Here is a 24,973-nt window from a genome sequence, read left to right on the forward strand (position 1 = left end):
AAGCTAGATTTACCTGCTTCAATGGAGAGAATCCATCCGGTTTTCCATGTTTCTATGCTACGAAAGTTTGTGTCAGATCCGAGTAAGGTTCTTAGTGAGCCTGATATGGAGATCCAAGAGGATCTCACCTATGTTGAACAGCCAGTACGGATTCTTGACACTCAGATCAGAAGGTTGAGAAATAAGGAAATCCCGATGGTGAAGGTCCTTTGGAATCACCACAACATCGAAGAGTGTCCATGCTCCAGCAATATCCTCATCTCTTCTAAGGTGAGTGTTATGTGTTTTGTTGTGTGGTTATGTTTTATGCTTTGTATGTTCATGTTTTATGCTATGCCATGCTATGTTTGTTTGGTGAACATTCGGGGATGAATGTTCTTAAGGGGGGAAGAATGTAATACCCAGCTAGACTCCGGTATCGAAATTCCTACCGTCCGGTGGAATCTCGATGTCGAAAACCCCTAGAAGGGTAAAATCATGTTTTATAAAATGTTTTAATGTATTTCATGGGTTTAATCAAGAAAGAAATTAAGTTTTGAATGAAAATAGTCTTGAGAGGAAAACTCAAGTTCGGCCGTCGAACCTCAAGTTCGGCCGCCGAACATGCATGCACTTCGGGAGTGCTTTAGGCCCCCGAAGGCATAAGTGAGGGAAGTCCAGGTTCGGCTGCCGAACCTTATGTTCGGCCGCCGAACATGGCATGCATGCGGAGGCACGTTAGGCCCCCGAAAGTGGCCTGGCCAGCCACCCCGAACCTTATGTTCGGCCGCAGAACATGGCATGCATGCGGAGGCACGTTAGGCCCCTGAAAGTGGCCTGGCCAGCCACCTATAAAAGGGTCCCCTTGTCCGAATGGGCGAGCTTTTCTCCCCATTTTTGGCCAAGGTGAGTCCTCCGCCGTTCCTCGCCGATTTTGAGTCCTTTTCTTCAAATCTTTCATGATTTTCATGAGTTTTTTACTTTGTTTTGAAGAATTTTGAGCAAAAGAGCACGTTTTGAGGCTTGGAAGACTCAGGAGCTCTTTTCCCTTGGTTTCCAAGTTTAGGTCGTCTCTCTCTCGATCTTCATGAGGTAAGAGCCGATCTTGAACTCATTGTGTGTTTTAATCAAGTTTTAAGTTGATCTATGGGGTAGAAATGCATGTTTAGGTTAGTTGAACTTTGTTAGGTTTTATGTGATTATATGGACAATGTGTGTTGGTTATGCATGTTTGATGTGTTTGTGTTTGGGTTTAGGATAGTTTGAGACCCCTATGTGTTGTTGCAAGTGTCTATGCATGATTTGAGAGAGTTGGATGCTTGATTGGAGGGTTTGGGAGGAAAGTGTGCATTGAAAAGCTGAGTTTCTGCCCTTTTGGGAGAAACCAGGTTTGGCAGCCGAAAGGACTTTCGGCTGCCGAACCTGTCTGTGAGGCAAGCCTTTCGGCTGCCGAAGCCTGCCCCCGAAAATGGACTTTCATCTCTGGAGGGCACTTTCGGCCGCCGAAGGTGCCGCTGAACCTGCATGACTTTCAGCTCTGGAGGGACTTTCGGCCGCCGAACCTGCCGCCGAAAGTGCCCTGTGCAGCCCTCCTTTGCATGATTTCTATGATTGTTTTAAGGTGTTTTAGGGGGTTTTTGGGGAGTATTTTAGAGTCATGTTCATGAATGTTTGGTCCCTCATTTGAGTCCACCTGTGTAGGTTCGGACCCGAGGAACCGAGGACCCCAGTAGTGAGTCAGTAGAGCTTCAGCCAGAGGTGAGTGGAATAAACACTTATGTTTTAAAGCAAATAAATATAGATTTGAGCATGTTCATGCATCACGAATGCCATGTGATATTTTAGGTTGTTTGCATTAGAATTCACGAATATGTTGCATTGCATAACTTGATGATGATGTGGATGGAAGTTGGATGATCCTTAGTCCTCAATATGATACGATGTAATATGATACGGTATGATATGGTATGGAAGTCCGGTTGACCCATTCTACGTCCCGGCACTATGTAAGAGAAAGACCGGTTGACCCATTCTACGTCCCGGCACATTGGAATGTTATGATATATTATGTTTAAGAGAAAGACCGGTTGACCCATTCTACGTCCCGGCACCTTCGAATGTATAGGACTATTGGTGACAATATCATCCTTGATATGATTTGTCTGTGATGTGTTGCATCTCATGAAATTTGAATTGAATGTTTATTTATTCTGCTCACTGGGCTTTATAGCTCACCCCTCTCCCTCAACCCCCAGATTTGCAGGTACAGTGTAGACCAGGAGGTCAGCAGGAGTAGAGTCAGGTTGTTTGTAATAGCTAGATGTGGACATGAATATGAATATGATGTAATGTATAAGTATTGTAATGTTATGTAATGATGCTTATGGGAGTTTAGAGTTGTGCTTGACCATAGTATTATGTTAATCCCTTTCTAGTACATGATCTTAATGTTTAATGATGCTTATGTAACCAAACTCAATGCACGTTATGTCACCCCATTGGGGCATTGATGAGACTCCAAAGAGGGGTTAATGTTTATGATTATATTTATGTTTAGTGCATGCACAGGTTGAGTTTGGTGAATGAATGAAAGAATGAATGAATGTAAGGAAAAGTTCAAAATTTTTATGTATGCGTTGATCATGTATGGGATTAAACAGGTTTACAGGATGAATGTTAGGCTTGCTACGGGTCCCGGCGGCCTTATGCCGACCTGGATCCTAGAGCCGGTAGCGGTCCGATTTTCAGGTCGTTACAGTTAGGTTTAAAGAATAAGGTGGATCGGAGGTCGTCTTTCGAGGAGACAAAATAGGTATGCCTAGAGGTTTCATATCTACCCTGTAGGCTCATAGGTTGCTTAGGAGGTGTTGTTAGGGGTTCCTTGATCATGTCAAAGAGTTTAATAATCAGGTTAGGAAACCAGCTTCAGTACCCGTGGTCAAAGAATTTCTCGACGTTTTCCCAGACGAGTTACCAGGTTTACCACCTGCTAGGTAACGACCCGAAATCGGACTGCTACCTGCGCTAGGATCCAGATCGACTTAAGGTTACTAGGACCCGTAGCAAGCCTAACATACAACCTATCATACCTGATAAATCTCATACATGATCATACATTTACATAAAAAATTTTAAACTTTCCATTCACCAAGCTTGACCTGCACATACACTGATACTGAATACATAAAAACCCCACATTAGAGCCCTCATCAAATGCTCTAGTTGGGTCAATATTACATACATCAAACTTGGTTTACATTTCTCAACATTAAAACATTTCATAATGATCATGAATAAGAGGGATTAACCAAACAATCTAGGGTCAAGCACAATACTAATCCTCACTACAAAACTGTACAATACTTTACATTACATTACATTATTTTTTATGTCCACAACTAACTACTACATACATAAAACTTTTACTTTTGCTGACTTCCTAGTCTAATCTGAACCTACAAACCTAGGGGGTTAAGGAAAAGGGGTGAGCTACAAGAGCCCAGTGAGCAGAATAGTAAAATAATATATTAAAACATATGCTTTCATGGAATGCATCACATCACAAACAAATCACATCAAGGATGGACTTGTCACCAATAGCCCTCTACATATTCCAACAATGCCAGGGTGTAGAATGGGCCTCTGGTCTTTCCCTTAACATAACATAACATAACATTCCAATGTGGCAGGGGCATAGAATGGGCCTCGACCTGGACTTTCGTACCATACCATCGTTATCATATCATATCGAGGGCTAATGGGTCATCCGACATCCATCCACATCAACATCATAGTATGCATTGTAATATATTCGTGATTCTAATGCAAACAACCTAGTATATATCATGGCATTCGTGATGCATGAACATGCTCCAAAATTCATTTACTTTGAAACATAAAGATCCATTCTACTCACCTCAGGCTGATTCTGAATAGACTCTGAAGCAGCTATCTCACTGCTAGGGTCCTCAGTTCCTCGGGTCCGAACCTACACAGGTGGACTCAAATAAGGGACCAAACATACACTAACATAACTCTAAACATGCCCCTAAAAACCCCCTAAAACATCATAAAATATTCATAGAAAACATGCAAAGGAAGGTTGAATAGGGCACTTCGGCGGCAGGTTCGGCGGCCGAAAGTCCCTCTAGAGCCGAAAGTCATGCACTTTCGGGGCAGGTTCGGCGGCTGAAAGTCTGTCCAGAGCCGAAAGTCACCAACCTTTGGCGGCAGGTTAGGCGGCCGAAATTGCCTCCAGAGCCGAAAGTCCCAACTTTCGGGGGCAAGTTTAGGCGGCCAAACCACCTCCACAAGCAGGTTCGGCGGCCGAACATGGCTTCGGCTGCCGAACCTGGGTCCTCCAAAATGGCAGAACCCAAGCCACAAACACACATCCAGCCACCCAAAACCCCTAAACTCAAACCAACTCAAGCAAAAACATGCATAAACGCATTCTCAAGCATTTAGGGGCTTAAAACTAGCCTATACCCCAACAACATCAACATTTATCATACATTAAACATGCATTTATCCTTAAACTACCATAAACCCTATCAATATACAACTAACCTAAACATGCATCACTACTCCTTAAAACCCCTTAAAACTTTCATAAAACATAAAAGAAAGGTAGGATCTACGCTTACCTCTTGAAGATCGAGAGAAGGCGTGATCCAACTTGAAGATTTAGGGAAAACGAGTTCCGGAGGTCTCCAAGCTTCAAAACTTCGTTCTTAGCTCAAAATCTTCAAAACCAAGTTAAAACTTGTTAAAACTTTAAGAGATTGAAGAAAAAACTCAAAATCAACCAAAGGAGGGTGAAATCTCACCTTTGCCCGAAAATAGAGAGAGAAAACTCGCCCATTTTTGGACAAGGGGCCTTTTATAGATGGTTGGCCAGACCATCTTTGGAGGCCAAAAGAGCTCCTGCAAGTCACAAACGTTCGGCGGCCGAACCTGGCTTTTCCAACCTTGGTCTTTTCTTTCAAAACTCAATTTCTTTCTTTATTCAAAGCATAAAACATGTAAAAACATTTTATAAAAATATGATTTTACCCTTCTAGAGGGTTCCGACATCCGAGATTCTGCCGGAAAGCAGGAATTACGATGCCGGGGTCTAGCCGGGTATTACATAGGGAAATAGAGTTTAAAATTAAAGTAATGCCAGGAACCAAACCCATCTCTATTCCTCCCTACAGGATGGCAAGTGCCGAGTTGAAAGAGTTAAAGGAACAGTTGCAAGGATTAGTAGATAAGGATTTCATCCGACCTAGTACCTCACCTTGGGGTGCTCCGGTTTTGTTCGTGAAAAAAGATGGATCCCTAAGACTTTGTATTCACTATAGGGAGTTGAATAAAGTCACTACCAAGAATAAGTACCCGTTACCCAGGATTGATGATTTGTTTGACCAGCTAGCAAGAGCCGATTGTTTCTCCAAGATAGATTTGAGATTCGGGTACCATCAATTGAGAGTCAAAGAAAAAGACATGTGTAAGACCATTTCAGAACTATATATGGGCATTATGAATACCTAGTGATGCCGTTCGGGCTGACCAATATCCCTACAACATTCATGGATCTCATGAACAGAGTTTTCAGCAATTTCTGGATCACTTTATTATTGTTTTCATTGATGATATCTTGGTGTATTTCAGAAACGTAGAGGAGCATGCCCATTATCTAAGGAGAGTGTTGCAAACCTTGAGAGAACACGGTTTATATGCCAAATTCTCTAAATACAAGTTCTGGTTAAGGAGTATCTCTTTCTTGGGGTATGTAGTGTTAGAAAAGGGAATCGAGGTGGACCTTAAGAAAGTAGAAGCTGTAGCTAACTGGTCCAGACCCATTATAGTGACAAAAATCAAAAGCTTTTTGGGTTTGGCATATTACTACAGGAGATTCATTCCAGATTTCTCCAAAATAGCTACTCTTATGACCAGGTTGACAAAGAAGAATAAGAAGTTTGTCTGATCATATCAGTGTGAGGAAAGTTTTGAAGAGCTAAATAGTAGACTGACGTCAGCACCAGTGTTAGCTCTGCCTACAAGTAATGAGGATTTCACAATGTTTTGTGATGCATCCCGTGTGGGACTAGGTTTGTATTGATTTAGAATGAGAGGGTAATTGCTTATGCTTCTAGACAGTTTAAGAAGCACGAGTTAAATTATCTTACACACGATTTAGAGATGGTAGCCGTGATCTTTGCGCTCAAGATGTGGAGGCATTACCTGTATGGGGTAAAATGTAAGATCTTTACAGATCATAAGAGTTTGCAATACATCTTGAGTAAGAAAGAGTTAAACTTAAGGCAGAGGAGATGGGTCGAACTGCTTAGAAATTATGATTGTAAAATCTAGTATCATCCGAGTAAAGCAAATGTGGTGGCAAATGCTCTTAGCCGGAAATCACTTGAAAATTTATCCCACATCTCAATAGAGAGAAGACCAGTGGTGAAAGAATTTTACAAGCTTGTTAACGAAGGCTTGCAACTAGAGTTATCTGGTAAAAGTGCATTAATAGCTCAGATGAAAGTGACACCCGTGTTTTTAGAACAAGTAGCACAGAAACAGCACGAGGACCCCGAGTTAGTAAAAATAGCAACAGCTATTCAGAAAGATAAGAATGGTGAGTTTAGGTTTAACAACATGGGGATTCTCCATTACGGGAACAGATTGTGTGTACCAGATGACATAAGCTTGAAAGGAGACATTATGAGAGAGGCTCATAATACTAGGTACAGTGTTCACCCTGGAGTCATCAAAATGTATCAGTATCTGAAGAAAGTGTATTGGTGGCTATCTATAAAGAGGGAAGTGGCTTAGTTTGTGTCCGCTTGTGAGGTATGTTAAAAGGTAAAGTTAGAACATCAGAAGCCAGCTGAAATGCTCAACCCACTATCAATTTCAGAGTGGAAATGGGAACACGTGACGATGGATTTTGTGGTGGGGTTACCAGCAACGTCCAATAGACATGACTCTATATGGGTAATTGTAGACAGATTGACCAAATCTGCTCACTTTATTCTTGTTAGGAGCGGTTACTCTGCTGACAAGTTGGCGCAGATCTACGTGGAAGAAATTATCAGGCTGCATGGGGCTACAGTTTCCATAGTATCAGATAGGGGATCCCAGTTTACCTCTACATTTTGGCAGAGTCTGCAAAATGCTATGGGCACAAGGCTAGACTTTAGAACTACCTTCCATCCATAGACTGATGGACAGTAAGAGAGGACCATCCAAACTATAGAAGACATGCTAAGGATGTGTGTGCTAGACTTTGGTCGTTCTTGGAGGCAACATCTACCATTGATAGAGTTTACCTACAATAACAGTTACCATGCTAGCATTGGGATGGCTCTTTATGAAGTTTTATATGGGAGGAAGTGCAGGTCACCTGTCTGCTGGGAAGAAGTAGGAGAAAGGGCTTTAGCAGGACCAGAATTAGTAGAGATCACTAGTAGGGTAGTGCCTATCATTAGAGAGAGAATCAGAACAGCTGTGAATAGATAGAAGAACTTTGCAGACATCCACAGAAAGCAAGTTATTTTCTAGGAGGGAGATATGGTATTGCTTAAGGTGTCTTCTATGAAGGGAGTGATTCATTTTGGAAAGAAAGGTAAACTAGCTCTAAGGTACATCGGACCCTTTGAAATCCTGCAAGAGATTGGGAATGTATTTTACAAGTTAGATTTACCTGCTTCTATAGAGAGAATCCATCCAGTTTTCCATGTTTCTATGTTACGAAAATTCGTATTAGATCCGGGCAAGATTCTTGGTGAACCCGATATGGAGATCTTAGGAGATCTCACCTATGTTGAGCAGCCAGTATGGATCATGGACACGCAGATCAGAAAGCTGAGAAACAAGAAAATCATGATGGTGAAAATTTTATGGAATCACCACAACAGAGAAGAGTGCACTTGGGAGACCCAAGAGTCGATGCTTAAGCAGTACCCCTACCTCTTTTAAAGTAAGTTGTTAAATGTTTTCATATGTTTTCTTGATTTAACTAATCTTTTTCTCTTTCATGACCAGATCTGCATTCAAGGACACTTTGCTCTAAAAAAAAAAAAAACCTTTTTGAGCGCACAGTCAAAAAGCCTACCATCGCAGAATTGATTCATGGATGAGGTAAGTACATATACTACTTCTTCTCAGCTTTCTAAACTGACATCTTTTATGAAAGATTTTGCCATAGGACTAGTTCAACAGGTTCAAGCATTTCAGCCACCAAGGCCATGTAGGATCTGTGCATATGTAGGACACCTAACTGATTAATGTCCTACACTCTATGAGTATGACCAACCAGTACATGCATTTGGAGGATTCAATAGTCAGCTTAGACATACATTTGGAGGATTCTTTGAACAGCCAAGACATGATCCATACTCTAACACTTACAATCCAGGTTGGAGAGATCACCCCAATTTCAGCTATGGAAGGGCCAACAACAATCAGAATTCTCAGAACTATCAAAGGAACCAAGCCTAACCAGCACCTCCAAATCCCAACCAACACCTTGAAAAGATGATGGAGTCCATGGCGAGTGCTATACAAAGCCTCAGTCAGCGCGTAGACCAGCTGACTGCATCTATGAGCAGATCTGAATCCCAAAGCACCTCAATGAATGCAAACATGTTAAGAAGAGAGGAAGAGTTTCAAGATGATGAGACAGATGATGAAAGTTGGCAAGTACAAGAACAAGCTGCTGAAGAGACACAACCAGAATACTGTTTGTCCAAACAAACTGATCAAATAGAACTTGTTGATAGTTTAGATATCATTGATTGTCTGAGCAAAGATGTTTTTGATATAAAAGATTATATTTTAAACAATGATTTATGCAGGGAAGAAAGCCAAAAAGAGCCAAATTGCATTCGACAGGTGGACTACAGCCATGTGCAGAATGAACAGAAACCAATTGCACAACTTCAGCTTGGTACGCAAACCACTCCTGCACAGGAAGGAGGACCTGAAAGCCTTTCAAGCACACCTCTTCAGCTTTCAACGCAAATCAGTCTCCCCTTTCAGTCAGATCTTGCGCAGAAGGAGCAAATTGAAACCAATTCAGCCATAGATCCAATGCAAACAGCCCATGCTCACAAGGAACAAGTGGAAGTTCAAAAACCTAAACCAAAGGACCATGCGGATCAATGCCTTCCCAAACCTCCGGATAAAGTAGAGTTTGTTTTGCCTAAATTAAGTACTAAATTGCAGCTAGCTATAAACAGATATGAATTGAAGTTGGAAGTGCTAAAAAATGCAAACATAAGGGCTAGAGGCACACCTCATCTGAAAGAAGAGAAGCTAATCATGTTGCTTCATGAGTACATGGAAAAAATAGGATGGGCTATGACCAAATTAAAAGGAGTGCTACACTTTTTACTCAATGCAGTTGGGACGCTTTTCCCTTCCCCAATTACTTGAGCCTTGATCAAAAGGATCGCACCATGCACACCACACCCAGGAGAGTACTCAATTTCTTTTGATCTTTTAATGTTTCTTATACATTGAGGACAATGCATGAATTAGGTGTGGGGGTGCATATCTCTGAATTTTCCTTTCAGCTTTTTACGATTTTTCTTCTTCTTTTTCTTTCAGTTTTTGCGCAATTTTTTCTTTTTTTCCTTTCAGTTTGCGATTTTTTTTCCTTTCAGTTTTTCTTTCAGTCTTTGCTTTCAATAACACACACAACCACAGTCTTCTTCTTTTTTATTTGCTCTACTCAAACTGATGAACTATGTTGGATGAGCTCATCTTTCAATAACCTCATTGATGTGATGACTCTTTAAACTTATGTTGAATCAATTGCAGTGAGTTATATTCATGTTTGAGAATTGCCTTTTGAATAGAATCTTTGAGTTTGCTATGGTGAAAAATATATTGATGACACTCATTAGAGTGAATAAATTGAAAATTGTGTGAATAAAGTTAACATGACTTGTTTTAGTAATTGGTGTTGATGTGTCCAAATCATTGAGAGAAAGAAAATTCAGCAAAGGCAAAGACCTCATGAGCACAAATTCAAAACTGTTCCAATGGTTGAAAGACTATGAACAGAGCTAGTAGCCACTTGGACAGGTGACCAACTGAGTAACTGGGGGTGGGTATCACCAATATGTACCTTCACATCAAAAGGTTGGTGACTTTTTCAAGTAAGATCTAAGTGCAAAAGACTGAATAAAGTACTTCAAGGTAAGGGCAAGTCAATCCGAAAGCTAAAAAGAGTCTTATCTGAACAAATAATATGTGCATGTATGATCTCTCTCTTGAGTAAAACAAATCCTAGCCATGGTAAGTAAAGGGAAACAAGGAAAGAAGGTGAGTAATCTTCATGCATATATTCTTCACTGCAATAATTCAAAATAGGTGTCTGGAGTAAGAGCTTAAGTGGAAATAAGGATCAAGTAGCAAAGAAAGCTTATTTGACTATGTTTATCTTGATATTATTGATGATTATTTACATGATTTCTGCTTAATTTAGTGCTCTTGACATTATTTTGCAGAAAATGGTGAAAAATGACATTTTGGAGAAAATACCCTTAAAACTGCCTTAAAATGGAGCAAAGGAGAGCAAGCCTGCCAAGTTGGAATCAAGTGAAGCTAAATAAGGAAAGTTCTAAATAAGAAAAGTTCTAAATAAGAACAGTGGCAAAGAAGGAAAGAACATTCAGCCAAAGCAATTTGAAATTCAAATTTCAAATCTCCAAGTAGCCTTTTCCTTATTCAAGAAGCCAAGTCTCAAGTTGCCATAAATGAAGAGCCAAATAGGGAAAGTATTTTGAAATTCAAATCTTCAAGATTCATATTCAAATTTTGAATTTCAAAATCCAGCTTATTAAGGAAGCTAAATCCGAAGATCACATGCTTGCCACCTCATGCCTTGCACACTCAAAATTCAAATTGCAAAGGAGGCTCCACCTTCCTTATTAGTGCATGGGCGGCAAGGATAGTGTGAATGCAAGTCTTGGGCACCTTGGGCAGCATCTTGAAGACACTTGGGCAGCAAGCAAAGACCAAAGGCCCAACTCCTTGCACTTGAACACATGCCCCACGTTTTTCCCTTCTCACATGTGCATGGATGGCACATCTTGGACCAAGGGCATTTTGGGCAGCCTCTTGAAGTCTTTTGGGTAGCCTCTTGACACCTTGGGCAGCCTCTTCACTAATTAGAAAGCAAGTATCATCTAGGGCAACACTTTTCAAGTATAAAAAGATATATAAGGAGCCTCCCCATGCTCTTTCAAGCCCCTTTGGAGGCACCTACGAGATTCACATCTCTTCTTCTACCTTTCTTCTTTTCTTTTATTTTTTATTTTTGTTTCAGCCATGAGATGCTGAAATCTTTTATTCTAGTTGAAGATTAGGTGATGCTTTAGTTGTTTTATGGATTGGGAGACTTGATCAAACATTGTTTATTTTTTGTTATTCAATATTCATACAATCTCATGCTTAATTCCATTGTTGCTTTGTTGTTTTGATCAATATGGCCAATTGATTCTTGATTGCAAGGTAATAATATGTTAGTTTGGGTGATTTAAGTCTGTAATTGCTTGGATTATTCAAACATAAGAATACTTGGTGTAAAAACCAAGAAAATTGTATGATCTAGCAACATCTCATGCGTTTGAGTAGTTAGGATTGGATCTCTCTCTTTCTTCATGCAATTAACAATTGTTTGATGCCTAAGGCTCAAGGACGTTCCTTGGCAATTTTTTAATTAGTAATTAATTAGAGAACGTTCCCTAATTGGTTTAATCATAAGGAGAGACATGGTGGTGAGAAGCGTCTTCCATCTCCATAACTAATCTATTGAATCAATCAAAAGAAACTAAGTGTCAATGATCAATCCCAACAACTGAAGTGGATCCAATTCTTCAACTAGAGCTTTCTTATTATTTATTTCTCTTTTATTTTAATATTCACTTATTTTAATTGCTTTCAGTAGTTTGTTAATCAAATTAATCTCAAACCCCCCATTTTACTTTTACTGCAATTTATTTTTATTCCGCTTTCAATTTATCTCGCTTTTAGTTTATCTCGTTTCAGTTTACTTTGCTTTCAGTTTATTCCACTTTCAGTTTATCTCACTTTCAATTTATCTCGCTTTCAGTTTATCTCGTTTCAGTTTACTTTGCTTTCAGTTTATTTTTATTTCAGTTTATTCTCTTGATCTTGATAAGGAAAATAGGTAAGTTTTCAATTTCCTGTGGATTCGATCCTTTCACCACTATCTGTAGTTGTAAATTGTTGATAACCAGAAAGGTTATTTTTGACCGGCTTCGACAACCGCGAGTCACTTGTTTGGCTGGTTGAACATTTGAGGACGAATTTTCTTAAGAGGGGAAGAATGTAATACCTGGCTAAACTCTAGAGTCAGAATTTTCACTTTCCGATGGAATCTCCATCAGAATTTGGAATCTCGAAGCTGGAATCTTTAGAAGGGTAAAATAAGGTTTTCATAAAATGAATTTGAGTTTTTTTAAAAAAGGTTTTACAGTTCAACCACCGAAGGTGGTTTCTCCGGCCACCTATAAAGGGCCTTCAGCCTGAAAATTAAGAGAGCTTTTCTCCATCTTCAGGCAGAGGTAAGTCCATGTCCTGTTCTTAATGTTCTTGCTGAATTTTGTTTCAATTCCTTGGAGAATTCATGAGATTTTACCTTGTTTTTGAAGATTTGAGTTTGCACTTCAAGTTTTAGCTTTTGGAGACCATTGAAAAATGATTTTCCCCTCTCTTTTCAAGTTTTCCTTTGTTGTATGCCCCGTTTTCCTCAAGAGGTAGGTTGATCCTTGCTTCTCCTATGTTCTCTGAAGATTTTAAACCAAGTTTTACAAGTCTTTAGGGCATGTATGATCGTTTATCCAAAAAGTTTAAGGTTTATGTTAGTTTTGATGTGAGATGCTTTTCTGTTGGGTATCTGTTGATGCATGTTAAGTTCAGAGCAATTCTTAAGGTCTCTTATGTGTGTTAAGTGTTTATGGTAGTTGTTAGACTATTGCATGTGACAAAGGATGCATGTTAAGTTCAGAGCAAGTCTTAAGGTCTCTTATGTGTATTAAGTGTTTATGGTAGCTGTTAGACTTTGCATGTGAGAAAGGAAGCTTTTAGGTGGCTGAGTATAGGGCAGAATCGCATTCTGCCTTACTGGAGAACCCAGGTTCGGCCGCCAAACCAGCCTGTGGAGGCAGCCATTTGGCTACCTAAACTACCCTCGAAGGCTTGACCTTCGGATCTATGAAGGGCTTTAGGCCGCCGAACCTGCCCCCGAAAGTTCTCTGCCCAGCCTTTTTCTGCTTGTTTTCTATACATGTTCTGGTATGTTTTTAGGGGTTCTTGGAAAGTTGTTTAGAGTATTGTAAAAGTTATGTTTTGTCCTTCATTTGAGTCCATCTGTATAGGATCGGACTTGGGAGACCGTAGAGGCCTGCAGTGAGATAACTGCATCAACGTTAGGCGAGCATCAGCAGAGGTGATTAGAACTGAACTAACCTGTTATTGTAAAGAAATCAAACTTTATAAGCATGCTCATGCATCACAAATACCATGTATATGTATTAGGTTGTTTGCATTAGAATTCAATAATATGATACATTGCATAATTTACTATTGTTGTGGATGGATGTTGGGTGACCTACTAGCCCTCGAGTATGATATGTTATGACAGATATGGAAAGACTAGGACCGTAGAATTGGGTGACCTACTAGCCCTCGAGTATGATATGGTATGACAGATATGGAAAGACTAGGACTGCCCATTCTACGCCCCTAGTACTATGTAAGGGAAATACCAGGGCTGCTCATTCTACGCCCCTAGCATTATGGATATGTTATGATATATTTATTAGGAAGTCCTGAGGAGCACCCGTCGTGGGCCGGGCACTATTGGAATTTCTAGAGGGTTACTGGTGACAAATTCATCTTGATGTGCATTATTTGTGCTGTGACGTATTAATACAAACATATGTTTATTGAATTATTTTTATGTTCTACTCACTAGCCTCTTGTAGCTTATCCCTTTCCCCTAACCTCAGGTTTGCAGGATCAGAGTTAGCTCGGGGAAGTCGGCTAAGTTGTTAGTATAGTCTATTGTAATAGTATAGATGTGGACATGTATTGTTTTATGGTTTTAGAATTGTGCTTTGCCCTAGTGTATGTTCTTGTAATCCCTGGTTGCATGATCTTTATGTAAAAGTTTTAAGTATGAGTTTATGTTTGAACTGAATTTGAGGCTTGTTATATTAACCATACTAGAGCATTTGATGAGCACCTCCTTGTGATTCTCCCATACCCTCTTCTGACATACTCATACCCAAACTTCCATATCTCTTCTGATCATCTTCCATTGATTCCCTCACATCCGCTGACATTCTACCTGGATCTGTGATAGAGCATATTTTAGACCCATTTATCATGATATTATTGATGTTCATTTACACTTTTTTTGCCTAATTTTGTGATTTTGGTCTTGTTTTGCAGAAAATAGGTGTAAAGAGACAATATGGTGAAAATGCTCTTAAAACTGCCAAAAAGTGCCAAATATGGAAAGTGCCAAATATGGAAAGTGCCAAATAAGGAAAGTTTTCAGATAAGGAAAGTTTTCAAATAAGGAAAGTTTTCAAATAAGGAAAGTGCAGAAGCAAAAACAGATAAGGAAAGCGCAGTCAGCAGATTATTTGAAAGTCAAATTACAGATCTTTCTTTCGTTGTTTAAAGATGTGCAGACACCTCAGAAGTCAGTTCTTTCTATTCAGGAAGCGAGATCTCAAGAAGATGCACTTGCCTCTCATGCATTCAGTATTCAAAATTTGAAATTCAAAAGAAGGCTCCACCTAAAAAGAAAAGTTTGGACAGCATTTCTTCCCTTCTGCACACCCTTGCCGTGCGCCTCCGTCCTTTTGAAAGCCAAGCCGCGCGCCTCCTTCCTTTTAAAAGCCAAGCCGCGTGCCTCCTTCTTTTTCAGACACAACTTGGACAGCAAGTAGCCTCTTGGGCAGCAAGTATCACCTACGGCAGCACATAAATCCTATATAAGGATCCCTAAACTAGCTGGCCACATCTTCTTCTCTTCCTTCTCTTCAGTTTGCGCAAGGCACACCTCCATCTTCTCCAAGGGCTTCGGCCACTCTTCTCCTTCTACCTTTCTTTATTTTTAGTTTTTGTTTCAGCCATGAGTGGCTAAAACCTTTATTTCTAGTTGAAGTTTGGTTGAAACTTTAGTTGTTTTATGGATTGGGAGATCTGAACACACATTGTTTAAATTTTGTTTATTCAATATTTATGCAATTTCATGCTTGATTCCATTATTGCTTTGTTATTTTGATCAATGTGGCCAATTGGTTATTGATTGCAAGGTGATATATTGTTAGTTTGAATAGTTTTAAGTCCGTAATTGCTTGGATCATTCAAACACAAGAACAATTGGTGTGAAAACTATGAAAATTGCATGATCTAGCGATATCTCCATACGTTTGGGTAACTAGAATTAGATCTCTCTATTTCTTTATGCAATTGACAGTTGTTAGATGCTTGAAACCTAAAGACGTTCCTTGGCAACTTGTTGATTAGTAATTGGTTAGAGGACGTTCCCTAATTAATTTATGATTAAGGAGAGATATGTTGGTGAGAAGCATCTTCCATCTCCATAACTAATTTATTGTCAAACAAAAGAACCTAAGTATCAATGATCAATCCCAATAACTGAACTGGATCCAATTCTTCAACTAGACCTTTCTCATATTTGATTTCCTTTACTTTTATTATTCGCTTTATTTTATTGCTTTCATCATTAGATTAACTGAATCAATCTCAAAACTCCCCCCTTTTAATTTACCTGCAGTTTATTTTATTTTATTTTCAGTTTGTTCTCTTGGTCTTGATAAGAAAGATAGGTGAGTATCAATTCCCTGTGGATTCGATCCTTTCACCACTATCTACAGTTGTAATATTGTTGATAACTGAAAAGGTTATTTTTGACCGGCTTCAACAATCGCACTGTCACTAAGTTAAAATAAATCAATTAAAAACTCACTTCAAACAAAAAAAAATTGAAAGAAAAAGAATTAATTAATTTGAATTATTGTGAAATATATTTGATTTCAATTGAAGTTATAAATTATTAAAAATTAGTTTAGAAATGGATAAGACTAATAATAGGTTAAATTTATTTGTTGTTCCATAATTGCAAAATTCATGGGAAGCAAGAAAATATAGGTATACAAAAGAGAAATATATTTTAAAAAAGATCTTGGAGTGAGATCCTTGGACAGTATATTTAGCGGCTTTAGACATGACAGCGAGAAAGTCATAGCTATTTTGTACTGTTCATGCTCATTGTTGCCGGAATATTATAAGTGCCAAGATTATTGATCTAACCATTTATGATGTCACCTTTAATTTATATAAATACTTATCTCTCGAGGTGGCACGGTTTCTTTTCTCTTAATTAATGCTTTCAAATTCGAATTTTGATTATGGACTACTTTTAAAATTTAGAAAAGAGTGTTTTACATCTCTTCATTGAGTCCATTCGACATGAATCAATATTAATCGGGCTAGTAGATTTTGGATGCTTAAATAATTTTAAATAAGTATAAATATTTTTTATAACTAAGAAATTTTATGATTAGAATCACCCTCTTAATTCTTTTATCTATTTGTTTCATTTTGATGGACAGATCCTGTAAATTTGGTCAAATGAACTATTCACATGAATACGGAAAGAAACATAGAAAGACTCATGACTGAAAAAAAAAAAAAAAAAACAAAGGAAGAGATATAGATTTTACATTTTTAAGGCAAAGAGTACACTTTGGAAGTTTTTCTAAATTTAGTTGTATGAATGGGAGGAAAAAGCAAGCAATCACCTATAAAACGCTGCACAAATAAATTAACCGAAAGAAGCAACAATAAAATGACAAAAAGGCACTGAATTGGTGTAACTCATTGCGTTCACATTGCCATAATTAAGTCATTGCTTGAATTTGAAATCTTATTCATTAACACAATATATAAAAAGTTATTGTTTTTTTTTATTTCTTAATATTTTAAACCAGATAAAAAAAATAATTTTTCATGTAAAATATTTTCAAAAAATATTTATTATAAAAATTATTTTTTACATGCAAGTTATCTTTAGCAAGCAAATATAGCATAATTTAATTGTAAAGTTTATAAAAATCTAAAATATTTAATTCTATTTGTATTATATTCTTTTTATTTGATTTTTGTAATTAATTCTATTTGTAATTAATTCTTTCAATATCATAGGGAAAATTTTATTTGTTTTGTAAAAAAAAAAACAAACTAAATGATTAAAAAAACCACCTTACCTTTAAGTTCTGTATCTTAAAACAAAATATAAGTAGAAATATATAATACTAATAAAATTTAGCACTATTTAATATATAGATCATTAAAACCTTATAACACACAAAATTAGGATAAAATGAAAAAAAAAATTAAATATTAATTTAATTGAATTCAAATTTACATTAATGAGGAATATATAATATTTTTTTAATTATTTTTATATTTCACATGGATTCTATATATTTGATTGAATGGATTTTTTTTTTTTATGATTACAAAACAAAACGAAAAATAAAATAAATATAATGACATCTAACATTTTTTCTATCTTTAGTTACAGATCTGCAAGAAATTCTCTTTTATTCTCAGCCTCTTTTTTAAGTATTTTCTATATAAAGTATCTTATACTTCTATAAATTAGAATCCTATAGAAAAGGAAAAAAAAAGCAAGCAATCAATCAAATAGCCCTGAATAAAAAAAATTAACGGGAGGAAGTAACTACAAAATGGCAAGAGGGCGCTGCGTTGATGCAACTCATTGTGTCCTCATTGCCATTCTTGTTGTTGCAACTACCGTTAGCTCCGACGATACAACACCAATACCAGCCGATGATTCTAAAGTAAGTAATTGGTTCCAAACTAATGTTAAGCCTTGGAAAAGTCGTAAAGGCACCTTAGATCCTGCTCTTGAAGCTGCTGAGGCCAAATCCAAAATAATTACGGTCTCAAAAGATGGAAAAGGAAAGTTCAAGACCGTTACTGATGCGATTAAAAGTATTCCATCACAAAACAAAGAACGTGTAATTATAAAAATTGGTCCTGGAGTCCACAACGAGAAGATTGAAATTGAAAAAACTAAGCCTTTTATTACATTTCTGGGAGATCCTAAAGCCATGCCCACCTTGGCATTTGGTGGCACCGCTCGTAAATATGGAACTCATTATAGTGGTACTGTAACTATAGATTCTGATTATTTCATGGGGGTTAATATTATTTTTCAGGTATTTACCGTTAATATCATTTTTAAGGTATTTACATATAAGCACACATACACACATATGTCTTAATTATCATTTTATTTTGCTTAATGATTTGTGGTCTTATGATTCATTTATTCACCTCTTCCTTTGGTATAGAATACTGCACCAGAACCCGAATCGAACAAGCCTGGAGGTCAGGCAGTTGCATTAAGAATTAATGGTGACAAGGCAGCTTTCTATAACTGCAAATTTCTTGGATTTCAAGACACATTATGTGATGATAGAGGACACCATTTTTATAGAAATTGTTACATTGAAGGCACTGTTGATTTTATTTTCGGAAGAGGAAGATCACTTTATTTGGTAAGAATATGTATATATATATATCAACATTTGTTTTTTTTTTCTGAAAAGTGATATATTAGATAAAATATAACTATTATACCTTATTTTAAATGCAGGAATCACAACTAAATGTAGTAGATAACAAGGATTTGACATTCATCACAGCACAAGGAAAGGAGCAAAAATCAGAAAATTTTGGTTACTCATTTGTACAATGCAAAATAACTGGAAGTGGATCGGGATCATTTCTGGGACGAGCATGGAGGAAGATGCCTGAGGTGACCTTCTCTTATACTGAAATGGGTGCTGTTGTTAATCCTCTTGGATGGTCAGATAATAGGCAACCTGACAGGGACAGGTAAATTAAATTATCTTTTACATCAAGCTCTGAGAGAGATAAAAATGGTAATAAACTAATTAAGATGAATTTTTCGAAATGCAGTACGGTTTTCTTTGCGGAATATAAGAATTCAGGACCTGGATCAAATCCTAAAGGACGTGTAAAATTCACCAAGCAGCTAAAGGATGCACAAGCCAAAAACTTTCTCTCTCTTGGCTATATTCAGGGTTCTAAATGGTTGCTTCCACCTCCAAAGTAATATTTTTTAGAGGATGTTTGGTTTACCTTTTTTTTCATAACTGATAGCTGATTAGTCTTCAAACAACTATTTTGTGTGTTTGGTAAACTAGTTGAAAAGGCAGCTGATAGCTGATAGATACCTATCAGCTGCCTTTTCAATCAGCTCTCACGTTAGAATTTTTTTCTTGTCAGTTATGACTTTATTTTTTGTTTGGACCATATTATCCCTTTATTTTTTGTTAACTACAAAATTTATATAATAAAATTAATTTTAATTTATATTAATAAAATATTTATACTTATAAAATAAATATAAATATTATGAAAATAATTATATTAATTATATGAGAAAATTACTTTTTTCGTCTCTGAGGTATATAATAATTAACAGATTCGTCCCTCTATTTTTAACACCCAATACTTCAGTCCCTGAAGTTTGATTCCATCAAAATCAAAAAATGACCGAATTACTCTTTTTAGCACCCATCACTTTATTCCTTAAAATTTATTTCCTTCAAATTTATAGGTCCCTCCCTCAGATAATCAAATTAACAAAACCTCATTTACAAATCAAAACAACAATTGAACCTCATTTACAAATCAAAGCAACAATTGAAAATCTCAAACTCAATCTCTACAAATAAATAAAAACTTCAATAAATTCAAGATTCAAACTCAATAAATATAATAGAAATCATGGAAAAAAATATTTTTTCATACATGAGATATAACATAATTAACAGATTTATCCATCTATTTTTCTAGCCCAATGCTTTAGTTCCTGATATTTAATTTCGTTAAAATCTAAGAAAATCTCAAACTCAATCTCCACAAACAAATAAAAATTTCAATAAATTCAATATTGAAACTCAACAAATATAATAAAAATAAAAATATATAAAATTTAAGTTACAAAAAATAAAAAATTAAAATTCAATAGAAATTACTTTTGTGATGTCGCTCGTTGTCGATCACTACTCGTCGTCCGCTACTCTAGTTGCCCGTTGCTCGAGTCACTAATTGTTTCTGTTTCTTGCCACTTGATGGGCATTCTGTTTGCGCCACTCACTCCTTACATTTTTGGCTACTTGCACCGCTCGCTAATCGTATATCTAACAACTCGCGTCGCTCATTGCTCGTGTCTTCATCCATCGCATCGCTCATTGGTCCCGTCTCCAACAACTCACATCGCTCACTGCTTGCATCTCTAGCTACTCACATCACTCACTGCTCTCATCTCCATCCACTCACATCACTCGCTACTCACTACTTCCGTCTTCGACTAGTCACGTCACTTGTTGCTTGCGGTGTCGGTCGCTTGCGCTGTCGGTCGCTTGTGTCACTGCCGATCCCTCCTTCTGCTTTTCAATTACTACAAAATATGTTTTTAACATAAAAATTTTGTAGTTTTGGGTATGTGTTAGACATGAGTAATGAAGGGGGTATGGAAAGTAGATGAAAGAAATATGAGAATCTAAAGGTGATAGAGCATAATTTAGATCATTTTATCATGATGATATTGATGTTAATTTACACTTTCTCCGCCTAATTTTGTGATTTTGATATGATTCTACAGAAAATAATGTAAAGAGACAATTTGGTGAAAATGCCCCTAAAACTGCCTAAAATGGAGCAAAGGAGAGCAAGCATGCCAAGTGCAACTTGAAAAGAGCCAAATAAGGAAAGTGATTTGAAATTCAAATTTCAAATCCTTAAGAGAATTCAAAATTCAAAATCAAGATTCAGCTCATTAAGGAAAGTGGTAAATAAGGAAAGTGCATTCAGCAGAGCAGTTTGAAATTCAAATCTTCAAAAATCCTTTCCCTAATTGAAGAAGCCAAATCTTATGAAGATGCACATTCAAATTTGAAATTCAAATTCAACTTGTCAGGGAAGCCAAATCTTTGGTTTATTCAATATTTATGCAATTTTATGCTTGATTCCATTATTGCTTTGTTATTATGATCAATGTGGCCAATTGATTCTTGATTGCAAGGTAATATATTGTTAGTTTGAATAATTTTGAGTCCATAATTGCTTGGATTGTTCAAACATAATAATAGTTGGTGTAAAAACTAAGGAAGTTTCATAATCTAGCAATATCACAATGCGTTTGGGTAGCTAGAATTAGGTCTCTCTATTTCTTAATGCAATTGACAGTTGTTTTGATGCCTAAGGCCCAAGGACGTTCCTTGGCAACTTGTTGATTAGTATTTAATTAGATGACGTTCCCTAATTGGTTTACGCTTAAGGAGAGATATGGTGGTGAAAAGCGTCTTCCATCTCCATAACTAATTTATTGAATCAAACAAAGGAACCTAAGTTTCAATGATCAATCCCAATAACTGAAGTGGATCCAATTCTTCAACTAGAGCTTTTCTTATTATTGATTTCTCTTTGTTTTTATTATTCGCTTACTTTATTGCTTTCTTTATTAGTTTAACTGAATCAATCTCAAAATCCCCCTTTTACTTTTAAACCACAACTAAAGTGGATCCAATTAATCTCTTTCCTTTGACTAGATGTAAATCATAGACTCACCAATGGAAAAACTTTAGATTGTGACGAATTTAAATCTCAAGGACAAAAGTGTTAGGTTCTAAAAATAAAAAGACAAATTATTAATTTGCTATGTAATATTAATGATAATCATATTTTTAAATAATATTTATTATATAATAAATTATGAATTTGATATATATTTCATAAAAAAATAAATAATATGATATATATGCTTATCCGTGATTTTACATATTAACATCCACAGCTATGCATATTTTAGTAATCACTTAAGAATATTTCAGTTGCAATTAAGAATCAGCTAACAACACCATCTATCAGTTATCAACTATCACCTAACAACATCTATAGATATCAACTATTAGCTATAACCAACAATTAAACCAAACATACCCTTTACTATCACTTATTCTTAGAGGATAATATTTTTTTATACTAAAATATTTAATGATTGGTTTTAATGGTTGATTTGAATCAAATTTGGATCCAAACCATCATTATCCATCATAAAATTATTTACTTGGATTTGAAACCAAACCTAATCAAATCCTAAATATTTTATTTATTGATTTACCATTCAAACCATTTAATATTTAAATATCCCGTAATTATTAAAATAATTTTTATCCAATGTTATATTAATTATTTTTTTTTAAATTTAAATTGGGAATTGAGTGACTAGAATAGGAGACTTATTAGATTTACTCAAATGCACTTATCACAAGGTTAAGCCTGTGAGTGCAATATTATACTAATTATGAAATACAATAAAAGTCATTCGTCCATGTCTCAATGGTAAATTTATTAAAATAATGAAATACAACTAAAAAATATAAATTAGAAAGTATAGTAAAAATTAAATAAAAATAAAATAATTAAATTTAGATATTACATTCCAAATAATAAAAAAAAAAACAAACGTCTAATTAGTTTTATAAATTATACACTTTTAAATTTGACAAATTCATAAAAAATTAACTGTAAAATAAAATTATAAATTTAATTTTTTAGAAATTTAAAAAAATTAAACAAAAAATTAAAATAAGTTTTGTATGTTATTTTAACTTTTTTTAAAATGTGACTAGTTACATAAATTAAAAAACAAAAATAAAAATAAAATAATTTTTGCAATTGTTTTAACTCTTCTTTTTCAACTATGCCTAATTTTAATTTTAACAAATTAAAAAAATTAAAATAATTTCTATGTATTATTTTAACTTTTTTAAAAAATGCGACTAATTTTAATTTGTAAATTAAAAAAATTGTGTATACTATTTTAACTTTTATTTAGAAATACGATTAATTTTAATTTTGCAAAAAAAAAAAAATTGTTGCATTTGAAATAATTTCTGAAAGATAAAATAACGTGTCTGCAAAATATAGTGCAAGTGAAAAATATAACTATGTTTAACTTTTTAAAAATTAAAAAATAAAATAAAATTAAGAAAATAATTGAATTTGAGATATTACACTCTTAATAACAATAAAATTGGCCAGCCACATCATTTTGAGATATTACAAAGATAAAAACTACGGCTAAGCACAATTCTAATCCATTATACAATACATGTCCACAACTATTCTATTACATTAAACTATACTAGCTACTATGCTAGCTTCCCGAGCTATTTTCGACCCTGCAAACCTGGGATAGGGGAAAGGGATAAGCTACAAGAGCCTAGTGAGCAGAACATAAAAAAATAGTCTAATAAATATATGCTCATATGAAATGCGTCACAACACAAACAATTCACATCAAGATGGACTTGTCACCAATAACCCTCTACATAATCCAATGTGCACGGCCCTCGACGGAGCTCCTCAGGACTTTCGCTTAAACATAACATAACATATCCATAAATGTCAGGGGCATAGAATGGGTCTCGACCTGGACTTTCTCTTACATATTGCCAGGGGCGTAGAATGGTCTCGACCTGGACTTCCATATCATATCATATCATATCGAGGAATAGTGGGTCATCCAACATCCATCCACAATAACAGTAAATTAAGCAATGCATCATATTCGTGAATTCTAATGCAAAACAACCTAATATATAAACATGGCATTCGTGATGCATGAACATGCTTAAAACATTTGATTACTTTAAAACAATAGCTTAGTTTAGTTCTACTCACCTCTGGCTGACGCTTGCCTAACAATAACGCAGCTAACTCACTGAATGCCTCTACGGTCTCCCAGGTCCGATCCTACACAAATGGACTCAAATGAGGGACCAAATATTATTCTAAACAACTCTCCAAAAACCCCCTTAAACATACCAAAACATGCACATAAAACAATAAAGGAAGGCTGGATAAGGGACTTTCGGCGGCAAGCTCGGCGGCCGAAGGTCCCTCACAGATTCGAAAGTCAGGGACTTTCGAGGGCGGGTTCGGCGGCTGAAACCCCATCACAGATCCGAAAGTCATGCTTTCGGGGGCAAGTTAGGCGGCCAAAAGGCTGCCTCCACAAGCAGGTTTGGCAGCCGAACCTTGCTTCGGCGGCCGAACCTGGGTTCTCCAGCAAGGTAGAACCCGATTCTTCCCTATGCACTCAGCCTCTAAAACTTCTCAAATCCTCACATCCAACCCCTAAAAACATGCATACACACTCATCAAGCATAAGGGGCATAAAAAGTAGACTAAACCCCAACAAACAACCATAAAACATCACAAGAGCAAACATTCATCAACAAAACTAATACAAACCCTAAAACCTTAGATCTAACTATTTCATGCATTTTTAACCCTTACCCCTTCTTAAAACTTAATTAAAATATAAGAAAAATAATGATCTAGGCTTACCTCTTGGAGATCTAAAGATGATAGCAACCCCAATGTGGAGATGAGGTAAAACGGTCTCCGGAGGTCTCCCAGGTTTCAAAACTTGGATTCAAGCTCAAATCTTCAAAAACAAGGCAAAAAACATGAATTTCTTTAAGGGATTTGAAGGAAAAACAACAAAATCACCAAAGGAAGGGCAAGGACTCACCTATGCCTGAAAATGGAGAGAAAACTCCCTCATCTTCGGGCTGAAGTCCTCTTATAGGTGGCTGGACGAAACCACCTTCGGGGGCCGAAAGGGGAGATCCCGCGATGGCACCACCTTCGGTTGCCGAACCTGGTTTTTCCTCTTCAAAACTATTTTCTTCAAAACTCTTTTCTTTCTTTCTTAAAACCTTTAAATCTTCAAAAACATTTTATAAAAATCTTATTTTACCCCTCCTAAGGAGATTCCAGCTCCGAGATTTCGGGT

The 24,973-nt window shown here is 36.3% G+C and overlaps 1 protein-coding gene across 1 annotated transcript; it reads left to right on the top strand.

Annotated features, from left to right (window-relative positions):
- The first annotated feature begins 17,795 nt into the window (after nt 1–17,795).
- On the top strand, nt 17,796–19,213 carry LOC122723049 (pectinesterase PPME1-like). The gene is made up of 4 exons (XM_043953784.1): nt 17,796–18,290; nt 18,426–18,632; nt 18,731–18,972; nt 19,057–19,213. Exons 1-4 carry the CDS (start codon nt 17,796–17,798, stop codon nt 19,211–19,213), a joined length of 1,101 nt encoding a protein of 366 aa, XP_043809719.1.
- The last annotated feature ends 5,760 nt before the right edge of the window (nt 19,214–24,973 follow it).

Source organism: Manihot esculenta, chromosome 2 (assembly GCF_001659605.2).
Source record: "Manihot esculenta cultivar AM560-2 chromosome 2, M.esculenta_v8, whole genome shotgun sequence".
Taxonomy (NCBI): domain Eukaryota; kingdom Viridiplantae; phylum Streptophyta; class Magnoliopsida; order Malpighiales; family Euphorbiaceae; genus Manihot; species Manihot esculenta.